Genomic DNA, 19,319 nt, shown 5'->3' with positions numbered 1-19,319 from the left:
GGGGTGAGGCATACAGAGAAGGAAGAGCTTTTCTGCTGATCTCCTGTGTTGTAAATAGTAGTTAACTGAGAGACGGTGGCAAATTGCCTTCAGTATGTGGCTCAACCGTTCAGGGGGCACGAGAGAATTAAAAGGTCACCTACCTACCAGAACCTTTGAGGTCAGGCCCATGTTTCACAGGGAGTCGAAACTCAGGTCGGCTGTTCTCAACCCTGAACGCGTTAGGATCACGTGGGGGGCTTTTAGAAGCCTGGCTCAAGAACCCTCATCTCCATTCTGATTTAATTAGTAAGGAGTGAGGCCTGGAGCTCTGCATGCTTCTGGGAATCCCCCAGGTGATTTCTACGGCAGATCCAGTTGCCGTCTAGTGTTCACAGGGGCCCGGGAAGCCGGCATCACAGGAAACACGTGAGAGATGCGGGCTCTCCCACCCGCCCTGGACCTACTGACTCAGGCGCTGTGCCTTCCCAGGATGTCCCGGCGACTCTTTACACAAAATTCAGGAAGCACTGCTTTGTTAGCGCAGCACCGACAATGCGGCTCCCGGGGCAGGGCAGGGCGGGGTGGGCGGGGGGTGCTGCAGCATCTTCTTGGAGCCCCAGGCGATGGCGGGGAGACTCTCTCCTCTCAGAATGGGCACCCACAGCCCAGTAGTGAAGCTTGCGGGGCTGGCTCAGGTGCAGGGAGCCCCCCAGTTTAGAATGCACGGCTTCTGGATGCCTGGGTGGCTCAGTCAGTAGAGCATCCCACTTTGGCTCAGGTCATGATCTCACGGTTCATGGGTTCGAGCCCCGCATTGGGCTCTGTGCTGACAGCTTGGAGCCTGCTTCAGATTCTGTGTCTCGCTCTCTCTCTCTGACTTTCCCCTGGTCGTGCTCTCTCTCTCTCAAAAATAAATCCCACCCCCCACCCCCAAAAAATCGAGAATGCCCCATTTCCGTGTGTCTGCTGCCTCTGGACTCTTCTGGAATCGCAACCATAGACTCACAGTGCCTTTGACTTTGGGGCCCTCATGTCATTATTGGGGGATAGGCTCTCAGAGCTAGAAGTGGAATGAAGCCAGGTAAGCAAGAGGCCTGTCCCTTACTGTGGGGAAAGGCTGACACATTCCTCCCCCCGAGGGTGAAGTGGCAAATATACATAAACCCCTGTAGGTTTTTGTACTCTATTTGGAATCTATATATATTGCCCCAAACTTTCTCTTACTCCAAAATACAGTGTACTTTTGTAAATATATCTTGGCAAGGAATATTAAAATTTCCCCAACCAAAAAATGGTTTCTAATACACTCCGCATAACAAAGGTCCCGCAAGTGATTAGAAAAGAAATTCAGCTGGGGGTGACTGGGTGGCTCAGTCGGTTAAGTAAGTATCAGACTCATGATCTCGGCTCAGGTCATGATCTTGCCGTTCATGGGATCGAGCCCCTCGTTGGGCTCTGTGCTGACAGCACAGTGCCTGCTTGGGATTCCCTCTCCTCTGTCTCTGCTCCTACCCCACTTGCACGCTCTTATGTGCTCTCTCTCTCTCTCAAAGTAAATAAATAAAAAATAAATAAATTCAGCCGGTGTCCTCTATTGCTCCCTGGCATAAGTCATTACCTCCAAGTTTGGAGTGGGGCTACCTTGCTACTCTAACAGAGTGGCCAGCGCAGGGCCCAGAAGTTGGTAAGGCAGTCCAGTGTTTGCTGAAGAAGCTATAATCTGTAAGGCAATGTGCCGAGCAGTTAAAGAAAGGCACCTTTAGCTTTCTAGGGCACGTGTGCAGTGGACCCCGAGTTGTTCAGTTAAGCCTTGCAATTCACAAATGATGCAGTTCCTCTCTTGTCCCTAGTGGCTTTCAGAGTCCATTAACCAGCCCGACTCCTTGCTTCCATGTTTCTGTAACCTAGGGTGATGCCATTCGTTCGGCTAACATGTACTTAGCCCTGATTTGGGTCACCCGGAGGCAGGCACCGAGGACGCAATGCAGAACCTGGAAAGTCTCTGGCAGTTGCCCCTTCTACAAACACCTAACGCGTGCGGGTGAATATTATGCTGAGGGAAGTACCAGGGGCCACTGGGACCCAGAAGGAGACACCCCCAAATACTGGGGACATTGGCAGAGGTGACATCTGAGCTGACTTTGAAAGGTAAGTTCTTCAAAAGGGAGAGTGGGCAGGCAGACAACGCCATAAGGTCTCCTCAAATTGTTATGTAGAACATCGTGTGCTTTCATGCGATTCTTTTCTCATTTCTGTAATTAAAGCACAGGTTCATTGACTTGCCTGAGGTCATGGCTAAGGGAGCTGGAATTCTCAGATGAGGTTTGTGCTCCATTTGTGTTTGAGGCCCATGCAGGTGCTGGGATGAAACCTAAGATCGTGTGCTGTAGCCCCTCGATGTTAAGTCACAGCACGTTATCTCACGATTTATCGTGCGGTGCTTGCTGCTGATCTTGCTCTGACTCCTCCGTGCACAGGCCTGACTTCTTTCAATTTTTTTTTTTTTTTTTGGAGATAGAGACAGAGCACGAGTGGGGGAGGGGCAGAGAGAGAGGGAGACACAGAATCTGAAACAGGCTCCAGGCTCTGAGCTGTCAGCACAGAACCCGATGCGGGGCTTGAACTTGCGTGTGATCATGACCTGAGCCGAAGTCGGACGCTTAACCAACTGAGCCACCCAGGTGCCCCAAGCCTGACTTCTTTCAGAGCCTGTGATTATAGGCATAGATGGGCCAAGTGCACGGGTGACAGGAAGCTCTCTGGCAACCATCGGGCCAGGTGGCCATTCGATTTCATCCTTCTGTCCGAAGAAAACTTACTGATTGTAAAAGCCCAAACACGTCCGCTTGATTACATGAAAGATTGTTCCTTGAGTTCGGAGAGACGCATCTGAGCGCATTCTGTACGGAGGTGATAGAGCTTCTGTTGCAAAGATGACAGCTGCAGGCCGCACGTGAGGGTCAGCTGACACCAACGGGGTCACGGTTCCCTGGGTGGAAATGCTACGGGAGCGGCCTCCCGATCACCCAGGGAAGACGGGCTCTGCAAGTGTCAACGGCCCGCCTGGTGCCTTTGTTCTAACCAACTGTGACAATGCATCACCTTTCTGTCTCCCTTCTCTGGCGACCGCTCAGCTGAGGACAGGTCCCTAGATACCCAGTTCCCTGTCTGGTTCTCCCGACTCCCCGAAAAATGAGCACCCACAGAGCGTGGACCAAAGCCTTTATTAAATACACTGAGCAATGTTAGCAAAACGAAAGCATGAAGCAAGTCAGTAAGGAAGAGTTGTGGCCCTAGGTAGCCTATGACAGAGAGCACAGGGACAAATGTCAGCCTCAGAGAGAAGCCTGGGGACCCCCCTGCTTGCTTGTTCTGTCTCCCAGACAGAGAGGCTCCAGTGAAAGTCCCACAGGAACTCAGAAACCATTGTTATTGAGAAGGTGGGTTCTGGTGGGAGGAGCACTTGTGTTAGAAATAGACAGGGTCAGGGGCCCCTGGGTGGCTCAGTTGGTTAAGCGCCCGACTTCAGTCTAGGTCATGATCTTGCCGTTATGAGTTCGAGCCCCGCATCGGGCCCTGTGCTGAGAGCTCAGAGCATGGAGCCTGCTTCAGATTGTTTGTCTCCCTCTCTCTCTGCCCCTTCACTGCTCAAGCTCTGTGTCTCTCTCAAAAGTAAATAAACATTTAAAAAGCTAAAAGAAATAAACGTGGTTAAAACCACAGTCCCCTCATGGCAGGGAGCATGCCCCGGTTTCTTTCAGAGGGAACAGCCTAGGAGAAGGGAAGTGAGGACTTAGTCCGGCTCTGTCCCAGGGCTTAGGGAAGAGAGCACCTTTCTTTCTCCTGTCCTCAGGATGATAAGATGCCTGAGTGGGGCTTTGGGAGAAAGGGCGAGGGGGAGACCATTAAGATGGCCTCTAGGGGGCACCTGGGTGGCTCAGTCAGTTAGGCATCTAATTCTAGATTTCAGGTCAGGTCATGATTTCAGTTTGTGAGTTCAAGCCCCGTGTTGGGCTCTGCACTGACCGTGTGGAGCCTGCTTGGGATTTAAAAAAAAAAAAAAAGATGGCCTTTAAAATCTTGTGTTAGAAAGAAGAAAGCACCTTGGGAATTCCTAAGTCTAGCACAAGGGTGGGAAAACAACCAGGATTTGAGGTTGAAGGGCATGCTGGTGACCCTGCCCGTTTCTCTCTCGTGTGTCCCTCTGCATTGAACCCTGGAATCTAGATGGAGATGAATTTGGAGATGGAGGAGGACGCTCAGAACCAGACTCAACCTGCAATGTGTTCCCAGCATGTCAAGGCCAGGCCAGCAACACGCCCTACGGGGCACTCTCCTCTCTCTGGCTGATCCCTACTTGGCCTCCGGCAGAAATACTAGGGAAGACAGGTTCAACTCCATGCCCGAGTGGTCCTAAGCGGTGTGACTGATTCCTCTCAACTGGCTTCTATCAGACACACCCTGATGACTGTCTCACTGAGCAATAAACCTACCGAGGCTCGGCCACTCCTACCAACGCATTTCCACTGTGTTGGGACCTCCGCTTAGAAGGAGCCTGACGTATGACCTGGAAGTTGGGTTTATCTCGTCCTACTGTAGAGGAAAGAATGGAAGCACACCCCACAGGGCAGGAGACAAACCGGTACAGATGTGTTCCAAGTCAGACACTTCTTTGTCTTACATGGATTGGTACAATGTATATACCACGTTGGATCCAAAAACTACTTAAGGCTTCTTCATAAAAATTCACACAATACAATAAAATGCCATTAAAAAGGTTTTTTTTTTTTTAAACGTTTATTCATTTTGGAGAGACAGAGAGTAAGTGGGGGAGGGGCANTACCACGTTGGATCCAAAAACTACTTAAGGCTTCTTCATAAAAATTCACACAATACAATAAAATGCCATTAAAAAGGTTTTTTTTTTTTTTAAACGTTTATTCATTTTGGAGAGACAGAGTAAGTGGGGGAGGGGCAGAGAGAGAGGGAGACACAGAGTCCAAAGCAGGGTCCAGGCTCTGAGCTGTCAGCACAGAGTCCGACACAGGGCTTGAACTCATGAACCATGAGATCATGACCTGAGCTAAAGCCAGATGCTTAATGCACTGAGCCACCCAAGTGCTCCTAGAATGCCAGTTTTTAAAAAGTGGGCTTAGAAATCAGCACGAAGCGGGGGGCGCCCGGGTGGCTCGGTGGCATCTGACTCTTGATTTCGGCTCAGGTCATGATCTCATGGTTAGTGGGATTGAGCTCTGCCTGACAGCTCAGAGCCTACTTAGGATTCTCTCTCTCTCTCTCTCTCTCTCTCAGAATAAATAAACATTTAAAAAAAAAAAGAAATCGGCACAAAGGGAATACAAGGGCAAGACAGAAGNCGGTTGCGTCTGACTCTTGATTTCGGCTCAGGTCATGATCTCATGGTTAGTGGGATTGAGCCCTGTCTGACAGCTCAGAGCCTACTTAGGATTCTCTCTCTCAGAATAAATAAACATTTAAAAAAAAAAAAGAAATCGGCACAAAGGGAATACAAGGGCAAGACAGAAGAGGAAGCCAGCTGTAAAATCAGCACAAGAATCAATCACCTGCGAGAAATGCAAGTCATCCCATTTACTAGCGAACACAAACAGGGCAGATTCTGACCCCACCTCCACATTGAAGCCATGGGTGGAGGGCGAGTGCTCAGCCCTCGAGCAGGCATTTATTTACCTCGGTGTTTCCCTGCCAAGGGTGTCTAAGCAAGCTGACTTCTGGAAAATGTTGGGGGCGAATCAGAAGAGCCTCTTTCAACATTTGCAAGGGAATCTCGAGAGTCACATGGCTCTGCTCCCAACCGATGGAGGGGTCTCCTCCATGACCCACATCTAGTCTCCGAGCTTCTGCTGCAACAGCTCCCAAAACAGGAAGCTGTGCTGTAAGGTGACTGTCAGAGAGTTCCTTGAAGGGCCCTGACATCTGCCTTCCCTTTGATGAAGTTACAGATAAAGGGTTATGCTTCACAGGAGAATCCTATTCATTTTTCTTCCTTTTATAGTTTATTGTAAAGTTGGTTTCCATATAACACCCAGTGCTCATCCCCACAAGTGCCCTCCTCCATGCCCATCACCCNCTACAGAGATTATCTCTGGAACTTATAAATGTTATACTCTGTTTGGAAAAGGCCTTTATGAAAGATGAGTTTAAGGATCTTGAGATCACCAGATGATCGCGGGCTCTCCAGGTGGGTCCTAAATGCCATCACAAATGGCCTTGTAAGAGAGAGGCAGAGGGAGATTTGACACAAGGGAGGAGCAGACGATGTGGGGCTGGAAGGGAGATTGGAGACATGTAGCCACAGCCTTGGAATGGCAGCGGCCACTGGGGCTGGGAGAGGAGAGGGTGCATTCCCCCCTGCAGCCTCTAGAGGGAGCAGGGCCCTACCAACACCTGTGACCTGATGCTAGCCTTTCTTCTGCTTCTAGATTTGTGAGAGAATAAATACGTTGTCTTTAAATAAATTTTTTAAATGTTTATTTTTGAGAGAGAGAGAGAGACAGACAGAGGGAGAGAGAGAGACAGAGTGCATTGGGGGCGGGGGAGGGTAGAGGACAGAATCTGAAATAGGCTCCAGGCTCTGAGCTGTCAGCACGGAGCCCGACTTGGGGCTTGATCTCGAGGACTGGGAGATCATGACCTGAGCTGAAGTCGGATGCTCCACCGACTGAGCCACCCAAGCGCCCCTGAATACGTTGGCTTAAGCCACCAAGTTGTGATAATTTGCTGCAGTCGCCACAGAAAACGAACACACATTTCTTGGCACTGTTCGTTTCTTCCCCGCCTTTGCTACTTATGTGTGTCACGCAGGGACATCATCACTCAATCTGCTGGCTGAACACACTGTCCTAACTCTTCCAATGCATTCAGATTCGTTTCATGCCGGGCTCTTGGAGTCATTTCAGGCCACAGGCGTCTTCTAGGGTTAATATAAGGATAAAATGGCTTATTAATTATAAAGCCCTTAAAATAGTGCCTGGCTCAAGGTAACTATATATACAGTGCCCGGCTCAGAAAGTGTATATAAATATTTGTCAAGTCGGAATAAATAAGTAGCGTCCTGTTTGGGGTCTTGGGGCTCTTGCTTTTGTAGTGCTTTTCCTCTGTTGACTCTTCAGGAGCTAGAGAGAGAATTTTAACTTTAGTCTTAGGTTAATAACACTTTCCCTCCGAACATGTTCCCAGTTTTATGATGCAAGGTTATGGCTAGATGTGTTAGATATCAGAAAGAGACAACCCAAGTTTTAAGGCTCACAGCCGTCCCACTGAGAAAAGACTACAGTAAAATGCTCATGTCTTTCTACAGCTTCTTCCCTTGGACACAAAGTTAAGCATTGGACTCTTGATTTTGGCTCAGGTCATGATCTCATGGTTTATGAGATCAAGCCCTGCGTTGGGCTCTGCACTGAAGGTGAGGAGCCTGCTTGGGGTTCTCTCTCTCCTTCTATCCCTTCCCCTCCCCCACTTTCTCTCTCTCTCAAAAATAAATAAACATTAAAAAACATCTATTCTTAGTCTGTTTTTTTATTTTTTAATTTTTAAGATTTTATTTTAAGCCTTTATTTATTTTGAGAGAGAGACAGAGCGTGAGCAGGGGAGGGAGACAGAATCTGAAGCAGGCTCCTGGCTCTGAGCTGTCAGCACAGAGCCTGATGCAGGACTGGAACCCATGAGCGAGATCATGACCTGAGCCAAAGTTGACTGCTCAACTGACTGAGCCACCACCCAGGTGCCCCATTAGTCTATTTTTTTAAAACTCTCTTGGTCTCGATTCCTAACTGTATTTGAAGAACAGTAAATTACCCTTTTCTCAACAAGGGAAGATGGGTTGACCCAGGGAGGCACCATCAGAGTGGGATGGAGACCAGCACAGCCCCCGGGGCCCTAGTTATGCTAGCAGAGGCCAAGGTTTTAGTCTCAATTCTGTCGCTATCTGCTTGTGACCTTGAGCAAATCCCTTTACTAGTCTAAGCTTCCGTTTCTTCATAGAAGACTGGTTTAAAAAATATCTGTAATTTTTCTGATTGATGTCTCTTTGTCTTGTAAATATCCTTTTAAAAAATGCCTTCTGTGGCTCTTGTATACAGTGATGTTTTTGTCCCAACTTAGGTCAAAGGGCTTCATTCACTTTGCCAGAAGTTTTTCGACAAGACCACCATCTACTTTCCATGTGCCTAATTAGTCCATACTATGCTCTCATAAATTGGGCGCTTTTCCTCTGGTTCTGGGTGGTGTTGAAAAGTCCAGGGCCAGCGCTGGGCTATGTCAGAGTAGCCACTGTGTGACCATAACCCATCAGACTGTGCATAGGAAGCATGTTTTCTTCAATGGCTTGAGTGCATATGCTTTTCAATGAAAGTGGGGCCATCTGAACGTGACTTGGTTTTTATAGGTTCCAGTGGATTTTCATATAAATACCTTTGGATGTTGTGAGGCCACATCTCGATTTTGCAGGGAAGGGGTGGCTTGGAAATCATAGACGCCTTTCTAAAGCACCAAGTACCACCGCTACCTTGTGACTTCCCGATGTAACTACCTGAGCAATTCTGCTGTCTCTGGAATCATTATTTAAGCAAACATAAAAAGAAGTCTGGGAAAAAATGGAGGTGGTGGATATATGGCTTTTCACTGCAGAATCCTTGTAACTTTTTTGTATCTTGGAAATGTTTCATTAAAAAATGTTGAAAAATATGTAGGGCTGCTGACAGTTGAGAAAGATGAACTCTGGGGGGTGGGGTCCCCAGGTGGGGGAGAACTAATCACTAGTTCAAGTGCATCTACTGGGCACAGCGGGCAACCTCTCTGCCCTGTTCCTGGAGTCTTGCCCTTTCTTGGCTCAGCCCAAGGAGGGATGTAATAACCAATACGTTGAATGGACTGTAGTTCAGGGTTGGATCAGATGGGTCTCCTCTGAGTCTTCTACTACCTCGCACAGCCTTTAGCTGACTCCTGCTCACCGACACCAAGGACAGCATTAAAAAAAATTTTTTTTAAGCTTATTTATTTTGAGAGAGAGAGAGCAAACAGGGTAGGGACAGAGAGAGAGGGGAGAGAGAATTCCAAGCAGGCTCCGCACTGTCAGCACAATGCCCAATGCAGGGCTCGAACTCACAAACCANGTAGGGACAGAGAGAGAGGGGAGAGAGAATTCCAAGCAGGCTCCGCACTGTCAGCACAACGCCCAGTGCAGGGCTCCAACTCACAAACCGTGAGATCATGACCTGGGCCGAAATTAAAAGTCAGATGCTCAACCAGTCGGCTGAGGCACCCCTAAGGAAAGGTGTTTCTAATACTTGTTTAAAAAAACAAGTTTAATAAATACCTTTATGGTGCTCAAGAAAGACAGGATGTATCAAGTACGGATTAAAAGATGTGACCTGTTCAGCTTCACTTGCCAGCTAAGTCAAAGCTTCAAAAAGCTGTGATCATCATATTACATTGTCTTTTTTCTAATACGTATTGACTTTTTCCTTTGGTTGTACACCTTTAAACCATGTTTTCCTCCCTCTTAACATGTACAGGCTCCATCCTATGGCTATTATGTGATGTCATTCCAATTGGTTTTGTTTTTTACTTTGGATTCTTCTTTTTAACGTTCTGTGCTGGTTTCATCATCCTCGGGATAAATTTGTTTGAAAGCTCTTCCGTTATCTGAACTTATATGGCTTCCTAGGCTCATTTTTAAAACTCCCAGTTGTATGGGCTATTCAGTTCCCTGCACGGGTCACAGTCTCTGCCCTCCAGGACTTGGCACGCGTGCTCATTCTCCCTCCAGGGATACTGGAAAGTTCCTTTCCTTTCCCCTCCTCTCAGAGGACCTTCTCCACTTCTAAGACCGGAACAGGTGTCCCTACTCTGCATTTCCCTAGATGCCCTTTACAGCACTTACCACGCTCCACTGCAATTACCTTCTCATGTTTCCAAATCCGTCACTTCTGCCAACCTTAAGAGGGCTACTCACTGCTTCGTCCATACTGTCTGACACACAGTCGGTGCTCCGTAATGAGTAAGTGAATGAATAAAATAAATGAAACAGGGAGAGAGAAGAGGGGGTGCTAGTTTACCTTTATATAAGGTAAGGTTATCTTGCTTTTATGTTATCAGTTTTATTGAGATAGAACCCACCCCTATAAAGTATACAACTCAGTGGTTTTAGTTATTTGTTTTTGGATCAGCCATTAAAATTTTTTTCTTAATGTTTATTTTTATTTTGAGAGAGAGGGAGAGAGAGAGAAGGGGAGGGGCAGAGAGAATCCTAAGCCGGGTCTACACTGTCAGCGCAGAGCCCAACACGGGGCTCAAGATCACAAACAGTTAGATCATGACCTGAGCTGAAATCAAGAGTCTGACGTGTGACCCACTGAGCCACCTGGTGCTCTGGATCAGCCATTTTTAGGAGTAACTTACTTACAGGGGAAAATACTGAATTCATGAAAAATTTACAAAATCTCAGTGTATTTCAACTTTATTATGAGAAAAATGTTTCTGTTGTTGTCAGAACACAATACTACTTTAAATACATTATTTAGAGCCTATAACTTACCATTTAAATCAAAAAGATATAAACATGTCAAAGGAACGAAACATACATCTTTATTACGTGTGGATCATGGATTCGTGGTCCCCTCCACTCCCCGACGTGGTCTATAATGCATGCCATTCCCCTCACGGTGTCCCTCGTTCCCCAGGCAGCACCCTGTGCTCTCTGCTTGCCTGTGTCTGTATCTGTATGTGTTTCGGTTGTTTCTTACGGAGGGGGTTGTGGTAGAGTTTTGGGGGTTTTCGATGCTATAACCTTTGCTTTCTTTTTTGGGAAGTGTATCCAAATCTTTGCTTCATTTTGCTCAACAGAAACGAGGAGTTCGGTTTCTATCCTAGGTCTTCTCTTTGTCGGCAGTCGGCTGTACCACAGATAATAGACGACACGACTGTGGAAAATAAAAGGAGTATTCAGAGTGGCACATTCTGCTGCAAATCACCACAAATCCCCGGGGTAGGCCCTGGACTGCAGGAACCATGCTCTCTCCTCCGTACAACCACCCGGGCTCTCCTGGAACCATGCTTTGACCCAGGTTGGGGGAGTTGTGTGTTTATACACGTGGAACCTGAATGGAAGGCACGCATAGTATAAAACATGAGGGAACGTAAAAGGAGAACAGTGGTTTTCAAACAGTTGTGAGAGACAGGGGACCTTGTTTTCTGACCGGGAGTCACAATGGATCGCTTGACAAGTGGGTGTGCTGGGGGAAGTAGGACCAGGACAGTCTCAGGGGACCCTGGACACGACACTGTGGGGCTGAGCTGGGTCCTAGGAGGTCAACGGGGGTGAGCACACAGACTCGGGGTGCTGGAAAGTCTTCGTCCCACAGTGAGGCCAGGATGACCGACTATATCAGGTTAGGCAGAGGGGAGGCTGCGCCAGGCCCTGGGCAGAGTGGAAGACGTCTGCGGAGATGAGGCAGCTGCAGTGGGGAAGGTGGGTAGGGACGTGCCCGCGGGGAAGGAGTTAGGATGGGAATACTGAGGACCACACTTCCACAAGGAGAAAACAAAAAGTTGTTCTTCAGGAAGAGACAAGAAACTCCTGGGTCGGCAGTAAGAAATGGTGACAAATTCGGAGGGACGCCACAACCGTGCTCTGTCTGTGACACTTTATGTGGCCCTGGTCTGGGCTGAGGGCCTGTGAGGAAGCTGTTGTAAACTCTCAGGCAGGAGACCAGAGCTGCCCCGGGGTCTGAGGGAAAAGGGACATTTGCAGAGAAAAGCTTCAGGGAAGGATTCCGTTGGGTGGGTAGAGGGGGGTGAGATGGAGTTCAGCTTCAGAGGTAAAGGCAGGGCCGTGCTGGCACCGCCTGGGAAGCGGTGGATGGGCATTGAGACTGGGCAGAGGGTGGGCTGGAGGTGCTGGGTCTGGGGGGCCTACGTCCTGGGAGCTGAGTGTGTGAACAGCAGAAGAGAAGAGGGAGGCTGAGGCCCGAGCCCGGGGACAGACTGGGAAGTCAGCGGACAAAAGACTGACGGACCAGGCAGCCGTCTCAGAAGGCGGGGCTCAGGATAAGCTTCCAGAGCACAGCTGAGGGAGGAGTCTGACAAACACCTGGCAGCCGGCTGCCCTCTGAGTTTCAGTAGAGTCAGGAGACTATGGGAGAAAGTGTGTCTTACAAAGAGGAAAGCTGTGAAGCAGCAGGCTTGACCGACTGTTCTAGAACAGAGTTGTGCGCGTTATGTTTGCAGAGGGGAGGGAGCCAGTGCGCGGGACAGGGCAATGAAAGAGCCGTGTCTGAAGATCTGGAAAGGAAGAGCATTAGCTGAGCATGAGGGGAGATGAGGCCCCAGGCATGAGTCTGGCCTTTTCGCCGCAGAGAAGGTTCGGAGCCGGGATGCTTTCCTGCCCCTGCACCCCCAGCCCCGGACCGGCCTCCGCGTCTACTCCCAGTCCCCGCAGCCAGCGCAGGCTGCAGGGAGGGCCAGAAGCCTGACTGTGACCAGGGGGAGGAGGACACTTACAGGTAGGAGACAGCCCCGAGAGGAAAAGCGCACGGGTCCAGGACCAGACGGAGGGCAGGAGGGAAGAAGCCAGGCAACCAGACGAGTTCGGAGCTGAAGGAGGAACGAAGCTCCAGCAACGTGTAAGCAGCTCCTCTCAGCAAAGCGAGGGGAGACGTGGGAGGGAGCGTGGGGAGATTCACTGGATGGACCATGAAGGCAGGGGGGTGACACGGGGGTAGGGCTGAGGCCCTGTGCGCACGCAGCGCCGGCCTTGTGGGAAGACAGCCGCCAAGACTCACCCACACGGCTCTAATGAGGCATGGCTGGCGGAAGGGCCAGAAGCTGACAGTTTCAAGGGACTAACGGAGATGAACCGGCAGCTGCCTACATGCAGGTGAGTAAAAAGCGAGGTGCGGCTGGTAGGAAGTGGAGGTGGAGGGAAGGTGAAAAGGCAGCCCACGGCAGCGATGGTGGAAGGGAGGAGCAGGGGCGGCGGGGGGACGGGGGGCGGCCACGGGCCAGTGGGGCAGATTTCAGAATCAGGTCTCTGTACAAGTGACGTGGAATACAGGTGTTAGAGAGCCAGAGAACAGGGCTCCAGGAAGCAGCAAGGCACGGATGCAGATGTCCTTGAACCTGAAGTGAAGAATCCTGAGAGACGTGCACTGAAGTCCTCAGGGGGACGGAGGTGACCCAGAGGCAATCAGGGGCTGGGTCATGTAGGGCATTTACGTATTTTACAACGGCATTGGTCTCATTTGAGCAGGACACCCGTCTGAATGTGTGAACGCTAAGAGGCTTTTGTACCTCTTCAAAGGTCTTGAGATTTGTAGATGGTGCAATCGCTTCCCACGTCCCATTCCATCCTCTGGAAGAAGTAGACCATGGTGCTTTCCATCAGTAAGCCACTCAAGATGGCCAGAAAGGAGACCTTTCGGCTGATATTCAGGGTCACTAGAAAAAGAAAGGCAACTAATAAGTCCTTGAGAGTTTAATCAAAGCGATGTCGGCATGTAAACTATGTGGTATTATGAATGGAACTGTTTTGTGAAGCTGTTTTAAGAAAAATCTCTATTTGTTCTTATTCATTGCTGCTGTTATCTTCTCCCAGTTTTTTTAGTCTACGGACCTTTGGAGAGCAACAAAGCAGGTGCTGATAACAAAACCACTACATTTCTCCTCCTGAAATCAAGACACCGATTTCCATGAATACAAAAGGAGAAAATTCAAAATAGATTTGAGGGTTATAAAGAGATCAGCAAAAAAACAAAACCAAAAACAAGCAAACAAAAACGGAGACTCTCAATCTAACAGTTTATAAGACAATAAGCATTACGATAAAAGGTTACGATAAAAGGTAATAGGCTCATTTAAAATAACCCTTCTCACAACAGATGGGAAAAATGAAGACGCACAAGGCTGCTCATCCCTCCTCTGGTGTGGCAGGAACGGTGCCTCCTGGCATGACAAGTGCCCGGCCAGGTCACATTCGGGCAAGTGGTTCACAAAGCAGAGGGATTAATGGTGCCCTACAAACCCCGCAGCACTGCGATAACGCACACGAGAGCAGTTTGAGAACTAAAAAATGCCGTATGGTTCAGTTGAACAAATACTGGCTATATGCTCTGAATAAGGCATCAGAGGAGTGCCAGGCACGGTTATTATCCCACGAAGGATTCCAGTGTTTTTTGTTTTTTTAGTTGTTTAATGTTTATTTATTATTGAGACAGGGAATAACACAGCATGAGTGGGGGAGAGGCAGAGAGAGGGAGACACAGAATCTGAAGCAGGCTCCAGGCTCTGAACTGTCAGCACAGAGCCCGACGCGGGGCTTGAACCCACGAACCATGAGATCATGACCTGAGCCGAAGTCGGACGCTCAACCGACTGAGCCACCCAGGCACCCCATCCAGGGTTTAACAGGTTTCGCAACAGCGTGGTGCAGAAATAAGGCCTTAAGCTCGTATGTGGGGTGGAAGCAGAGAAGACAGAATGAAACACAAACGTACCTCGAATTGCCTGAAAATTGGACGTGAGGACAAATACTTTGATGAGTCTGAGGCACAGAGGGGTGTAGTCATGCTCCCAGATGACGGCTGGAATCAGCAAGAGTTTTCCATAGCTAGACAACAGTAACGCTTTCAGCAGCAAAATGAAGTTGGGTTTCTTTTTTGCCGTCATCGGTCGTTCTAGCCACAGGAAGGTAAGGATGCCAGTAAAAAAGGCGGTTTGTTCTGAGGAGGAAGCAGAGGACGAGAATGTTAATGCCCCCCTCCGAACCACGGCTCTTTACAAACAAGCCCCAGTTCCAAAATAAACTCATCGGCTGACTTCATTAGAACTGCTTTATCAAGATCAAAGTTTCTTTTTCCTCCCTCCTGCTCCTCCTTGTTTTAAAAAAGTAAGCCCCTGCCTTTGTGTCAAATCGTGCTGGTATGATTTCAGAAACATATTTCAACAATTCTTTTCGTGGAGTATTTCCTCACCCCAAGTAAAAGCCAGTCCGTTAGAATTGTGATCATCAGCTCTCTGAAGTTCTTGCCAGGAAGTAAGGCTCTGTTTGGATGTTTTCAGTGTTCGAGACCTCCACAGAAAGAATAAAACAGGAGCGTGGGGGTTTTTAAGTCCGAGAGACGGGAACCACCCTAAGAATTACATACGAAGATGTTTTTCTTTGCTTATTCTTCCACTATTTAGTGAGTGCCTATTATCTACAATGTTTTGAATACTGATAAATTTAAAGCTTCCTGAATTCATTTTAACAAGCTTTCTGAGTGCAGTTCCTTATCCTTCCAGAAAGTATTCAGAGTCCCGTCCAGAAGAAGCCGCAGTGCCACCGGGTCCACAGAACAGAGCACGGTCTGTTCTATCCCCTGTTCTATCCCCGTTAACTAGGATTTTAACCGTTCTTTTAACTGCAGTTATTATTTTTATTCAGACTGCTAGCTGTCTGATTACCCAGCTGCATATGTTTCCAGTGGTCTGTCCCTAATTCTATTTTTTCCCCATAAGCTATGTTATGTAGGTTTCTGCAGAATCAGGTTTTTCTAGAGCACATGTAACATCTTAGAGGAGAGACAACTGTATTCTTCCTAAAATGTTTTATAACCAAACAGAGCCAAAGTAGAGAGGTTCCAAACATAGGTGATTAGAATCAGTAAAAATAATTTTGGCTGGTTGACTACATGAAATGTGATCTATCCCTTGGTGGTGGGGCGAGAGTGGGGGACACCCTATCTTCCTGCAAAATAAAACTCAAGGGCTTGTCAACTGCAAAGATCTGCTTAAACAGGCAGATCTTACAGCCTGAGGTTTGGACCAGCAAAGTAATGAAAGCGACAAAGAACTTTCCTTAACAACAAGAACGATCTAACAATAGCGGGCTGTCTCCTGTCGCTGCAGACACTCAAACAAAGCTAGATCATTTGGGCAAAGCTGAGAGAAGGATTTCTAGCACTGGAGAGAAGGGTGGGCCAGATAACCCCCACATCTTTCTAACTCAGAAGCTGAGAGATTCAGGCACCCCCACCAGCCCTTGGGCCCCACTCCATCTTTCAGAAGGCAGGTACTATGAGGCTTTCATGGATCAGCCGGGTTCCGGACCTGCCACCGGCCTACAGCGTGCTGCATGGAGAAAATACCAGACGGGGAAGCAACAAACCATCCGTCTCAGTGCTGACACTAACCTGCAGTGGGATTTTGGGGGAAATCTTAGGTATAGACACGGGAGAACCCAACCTATTTACCAAAGGGGATGGTTGTGAACATTCAATTGATAAAACCGTAAAAGCAATGTTTAACTTATAAAATGCTATATTTATGTAGGACATTTTTATAAGCTATTTTAGGGGTTCAGACCCTAATAGTGGGTTAAAAAGTAACAGCAGAGAAAAATTTCTGATTGAGTGTGAAAATATCCACTATAGAACAGGAGCTACAGGAATTCTGAACTATCTGAAAATAAGCCGGGTTTATTTTTTATATTAAAAATTATGGACATACAGGAGTTTATCCTTAGAAATTTTAAGAGGCTTTGCTTTAAAGCTTAAAATTACATGAGGTTTGAGTTCTTGGCTTAGGCAACGTTCTCAAGGATGCATTTAATATTATTATGTACGTTTGGGACTTCTTAGCATATAAATTTTAAAGCCTCAGAAATGGATGAGAGGACCCAGGAAGTGAGAGCAAATAGAGAAGAAATGGGGACAAATGAGGACCCACAGTCCAGGCATATGACACTGCAAGAAGGCACTGGAGACTCAATATTGCTAACATTTCACTCTAATCAAAGAGGTTTAGAAGCAGAGCATGAAAGCCAGTAAGTAAGAAAGCAGTGACAGAAATTAATTCAACACATTCTGACCTCAGTCACAAACTCGGGTTCTGACGAAAAGCAGTTCCTTGAACTTAAGGAATTTGGGGCAGGAGTCACTTTTGCTGAATGTAGTCAGATGAAGAACGAGTCTTCCCTATTAAACAGGTTGCGTTCGTTCAATGCATTTAGCACAACACATTGGATAACGTCGGGCAATTATCAATCTGTTTTAGTAAACAAGGGACCTGGGAAATCTTTCAATTGGAGAATCAGAAATTAAATTTAAGAATTTTATCTACAATATTATGCCTCAACATATTTAATGAAACTCTAATCTGATAAACATAACCGTTTCTGTAACCTATGTGTGGTAACAAATAAAAAGCAAGCAAGCATGTAATTTAGACAAACTCGTCTAGCAGGTTAGTAGTAGAGCTGAATGTTTAAGTCTCAAGTCCTAAGTTAAGCCCCTCTTCTCACCCATGAGTAAGCCCCACCCACTTCACTTCTGATCAGAACAGTGGGTACTAGTTCGCTGAGAACAGAAAGAGCGGCTTCTTCCTACCTAGAGAAGCAATTGCGAACATTCTATAGAAATCCCACTCCTTGGCATATCTGATGAAGTCGTCAGGATCGGTGTTCTGGTTTGAATCTTGGAGCTGCCACCACCTCAGGTATGCTTCGCAAAGCAAACAAAATATGCAGAGTTTCCCATGCATCTGGGAGTGAAAAAGACAATGCCATTCACTGGGTAGAGAGACACCCAATTATACGTAATATCGAGTCGGCACAGACATGGCCAAGGACTTGTCGTTTTGAAGAACCTCCCAGCCCACAGCTTTTCAAAGGCAGACCTGCCCGGTTAGGTGTGTAATTGTGTTGCCCGTAAACCGGTGGCTCCTCATCAGCAATGACCGTCAGAATCACATGGGGAGGTTTTTCAGACTTGAAGTGTCGCGGCCCTAGTCCTGATTCAGAATCTTTGGAAGTAGATCCTACACATGCAATTTTCAAACAGTTCTGGGGGCCACGGGGGGTCCTGATGTATACGCCTAGCTAAGAAATACTGCTCTAAACAGTAGTCACCCTTCACACTATGTTGTCAGTGTCTGTCCTACACACAGAATCAAGCACAGAATTGATGTGACTCGCGGACAGACAGAAGCAGCAATGAGAAGAGGTTTTAACCTGAAGATTCCATCACGCTACATAGGAAACTATTAGTCTGAACATAAATTTTTATTTTACTGTTTTTTAAGTTTTACTAATTTTTAAAAAATGTTCTTTATTTTTTAAAATTTATTGTTTAATTTACATCCAAGTTAGTTTGCATCTAGTGCAACAATGATTTCAGGAGTAGATTCCTTCATGCCCCTCACCCATGTAGCCCATCCCCTGTCCCACAACCCCTCCAGCCACCCTCTGTTTGTTCACCATATTTAAGAGTCTCTTATGTTTTTGACCCCTCCCTGTTTTTATATTCTTTTTGCTTCCCTTCCCTTATGTTCATCTGTTTTGTATCTTAAAGTCCTCAGATGAGTGAAATCATATATTTGTCTCTCTAACTTCACTTAGCATGATACCTTCTTGTTCCATCCCTGTAGTTGCAAATAGCAAGATTTCATTCTTTTTGATTGCCGAGTAATACCCCACTGTGTGTGTGTGTGTGTGTGTGTACCACATATACCATATATATACACACACAGACACACATATATATACACCACATTTTCTTTATCTATTCACCCATCGATGGACACTTGGCTCTTTCCATACTTTGTCGATAGTGCTGCTATAAACACTGGGGTGCATGTGTCTCTTGGAAACAGCACACCTGTATCCCTTGGGTAAATACCTAGTGGTGCAATTGCCGGGTCATAGAATAGTTCTATTTTCAATTTTTTGAGGAGCCTCCATACTGTTTTCCAGAGTGGCTGCACCAATTTGCATTCCCACCAGCAGTGCAAAAGAGATACTCTTTCTCTGCAACCTCACCAACATCTGTTCTGAACATAAATTTTTAAAAAAATGGCCCTATGCTGGATGAGTGTAAATTAACGTATGGAAAACACAGCAATTAAAAGATAGAAAGTTCTAAAGCTGCAAGTTCTAAAGAGTCTGAAATTATGGCAAAAATAAAAAATACCAGGTAACAAGAATTGGCTTTTTACACCTCATTACTCCTGGGGCACCTGGGTGGCTCAGTTGGTTAAACGTCCAACTCTTGGTTTTAGTTCAGGCCATGATCTTACAGTTTGTCAGTTTGAGCCCTGCATCAGGTTTCTGTGCTGACAGTGAGGAGCCTGCTTGGGATCACTCTCCCCTGCTCTCTCTGCCCCTCATTCTCTCTCTCTCAAAATAAATAAACTTTAAAAAATAAAAAAACCATTACCTTTATGGGTTGGACTTTCTCTATCAATATAAAGTGGGGAAAAGAATGTGTGCGCAAACCCAATGCAGCCCTGGGATAGGTATCAGTGTGGGCTTCTGAGGTTCTAGTTGA

General features: G+C 47.2%; 1 protein-coding gene across 2 annotated transcripts in view; it reads right to left on the bottom strand.

Moving 5' to 3' along the window:
- Nucleotides 1–10,582: 10,582 nt before the first annotated feature.
- Nucleotides 10,583–19,319, bottom strand: part of ARV1 (ARV1 fatty acid homeostasis modulator) — a 17,210-nt gene continuing 8,473 nt past the window's right edge. The window contains exons 3-7 of one of the 2 annotated variants that reach the window (XM_077751657.1): nucleotides 17,382–17,535; nucleotides 14,988–15,146; nucleotides 14,511–14,735; nucleotides 13,309–13,455; nucleotides 10,583–10,940 (exon numbers count right to left, since the gene is read on the bottom strand). In XM_077751657.1, coding sequence (XP_077607783.1) covers nucleotides 13,313–13,455; nucleotides 14,511–14,735; nucleotides 14,988–15,146; nucleotides 17,382–17,535 — 681 coding nt within the window. In that variant the 3' untranslated portion in view covers nucleotides 10,583–10,940; nucleotides 13,309–13,312. The remainder of the gene's footprint in view (nucleotides 10,941–13,308; nucleotides 13,456–14,510; nucleotides 14,736–14,987; nucleotides 15,147–17,381; nucleotides 17,536–19,319) is intronic. The other variant, XM_077751659.1, reaches the window with a different exon arrangement.

This window comes from Crocuta crocuta, unplaced genomic scaffold (assembly GCF_008692635.1).
Source record: "Crocuta crocuta isolate KB4526 unplaced genomic scaffold, BGI_CrCroc_1.0 scaffold59, whole genome shotgun sequence".
NCBI classification, from domain to species: domain Eukaryota; kingdom Metazoa; phylum Chordata; class Mammalia; order Carnivora; family Hyaenidae; genus Crocuta; species Crocuta crocuta.
The sequence above is the reverse complement of the archived record's forward strand: the minus strand, read 5'-3'. Positions and strand labels throughout refer to the sequence as shown.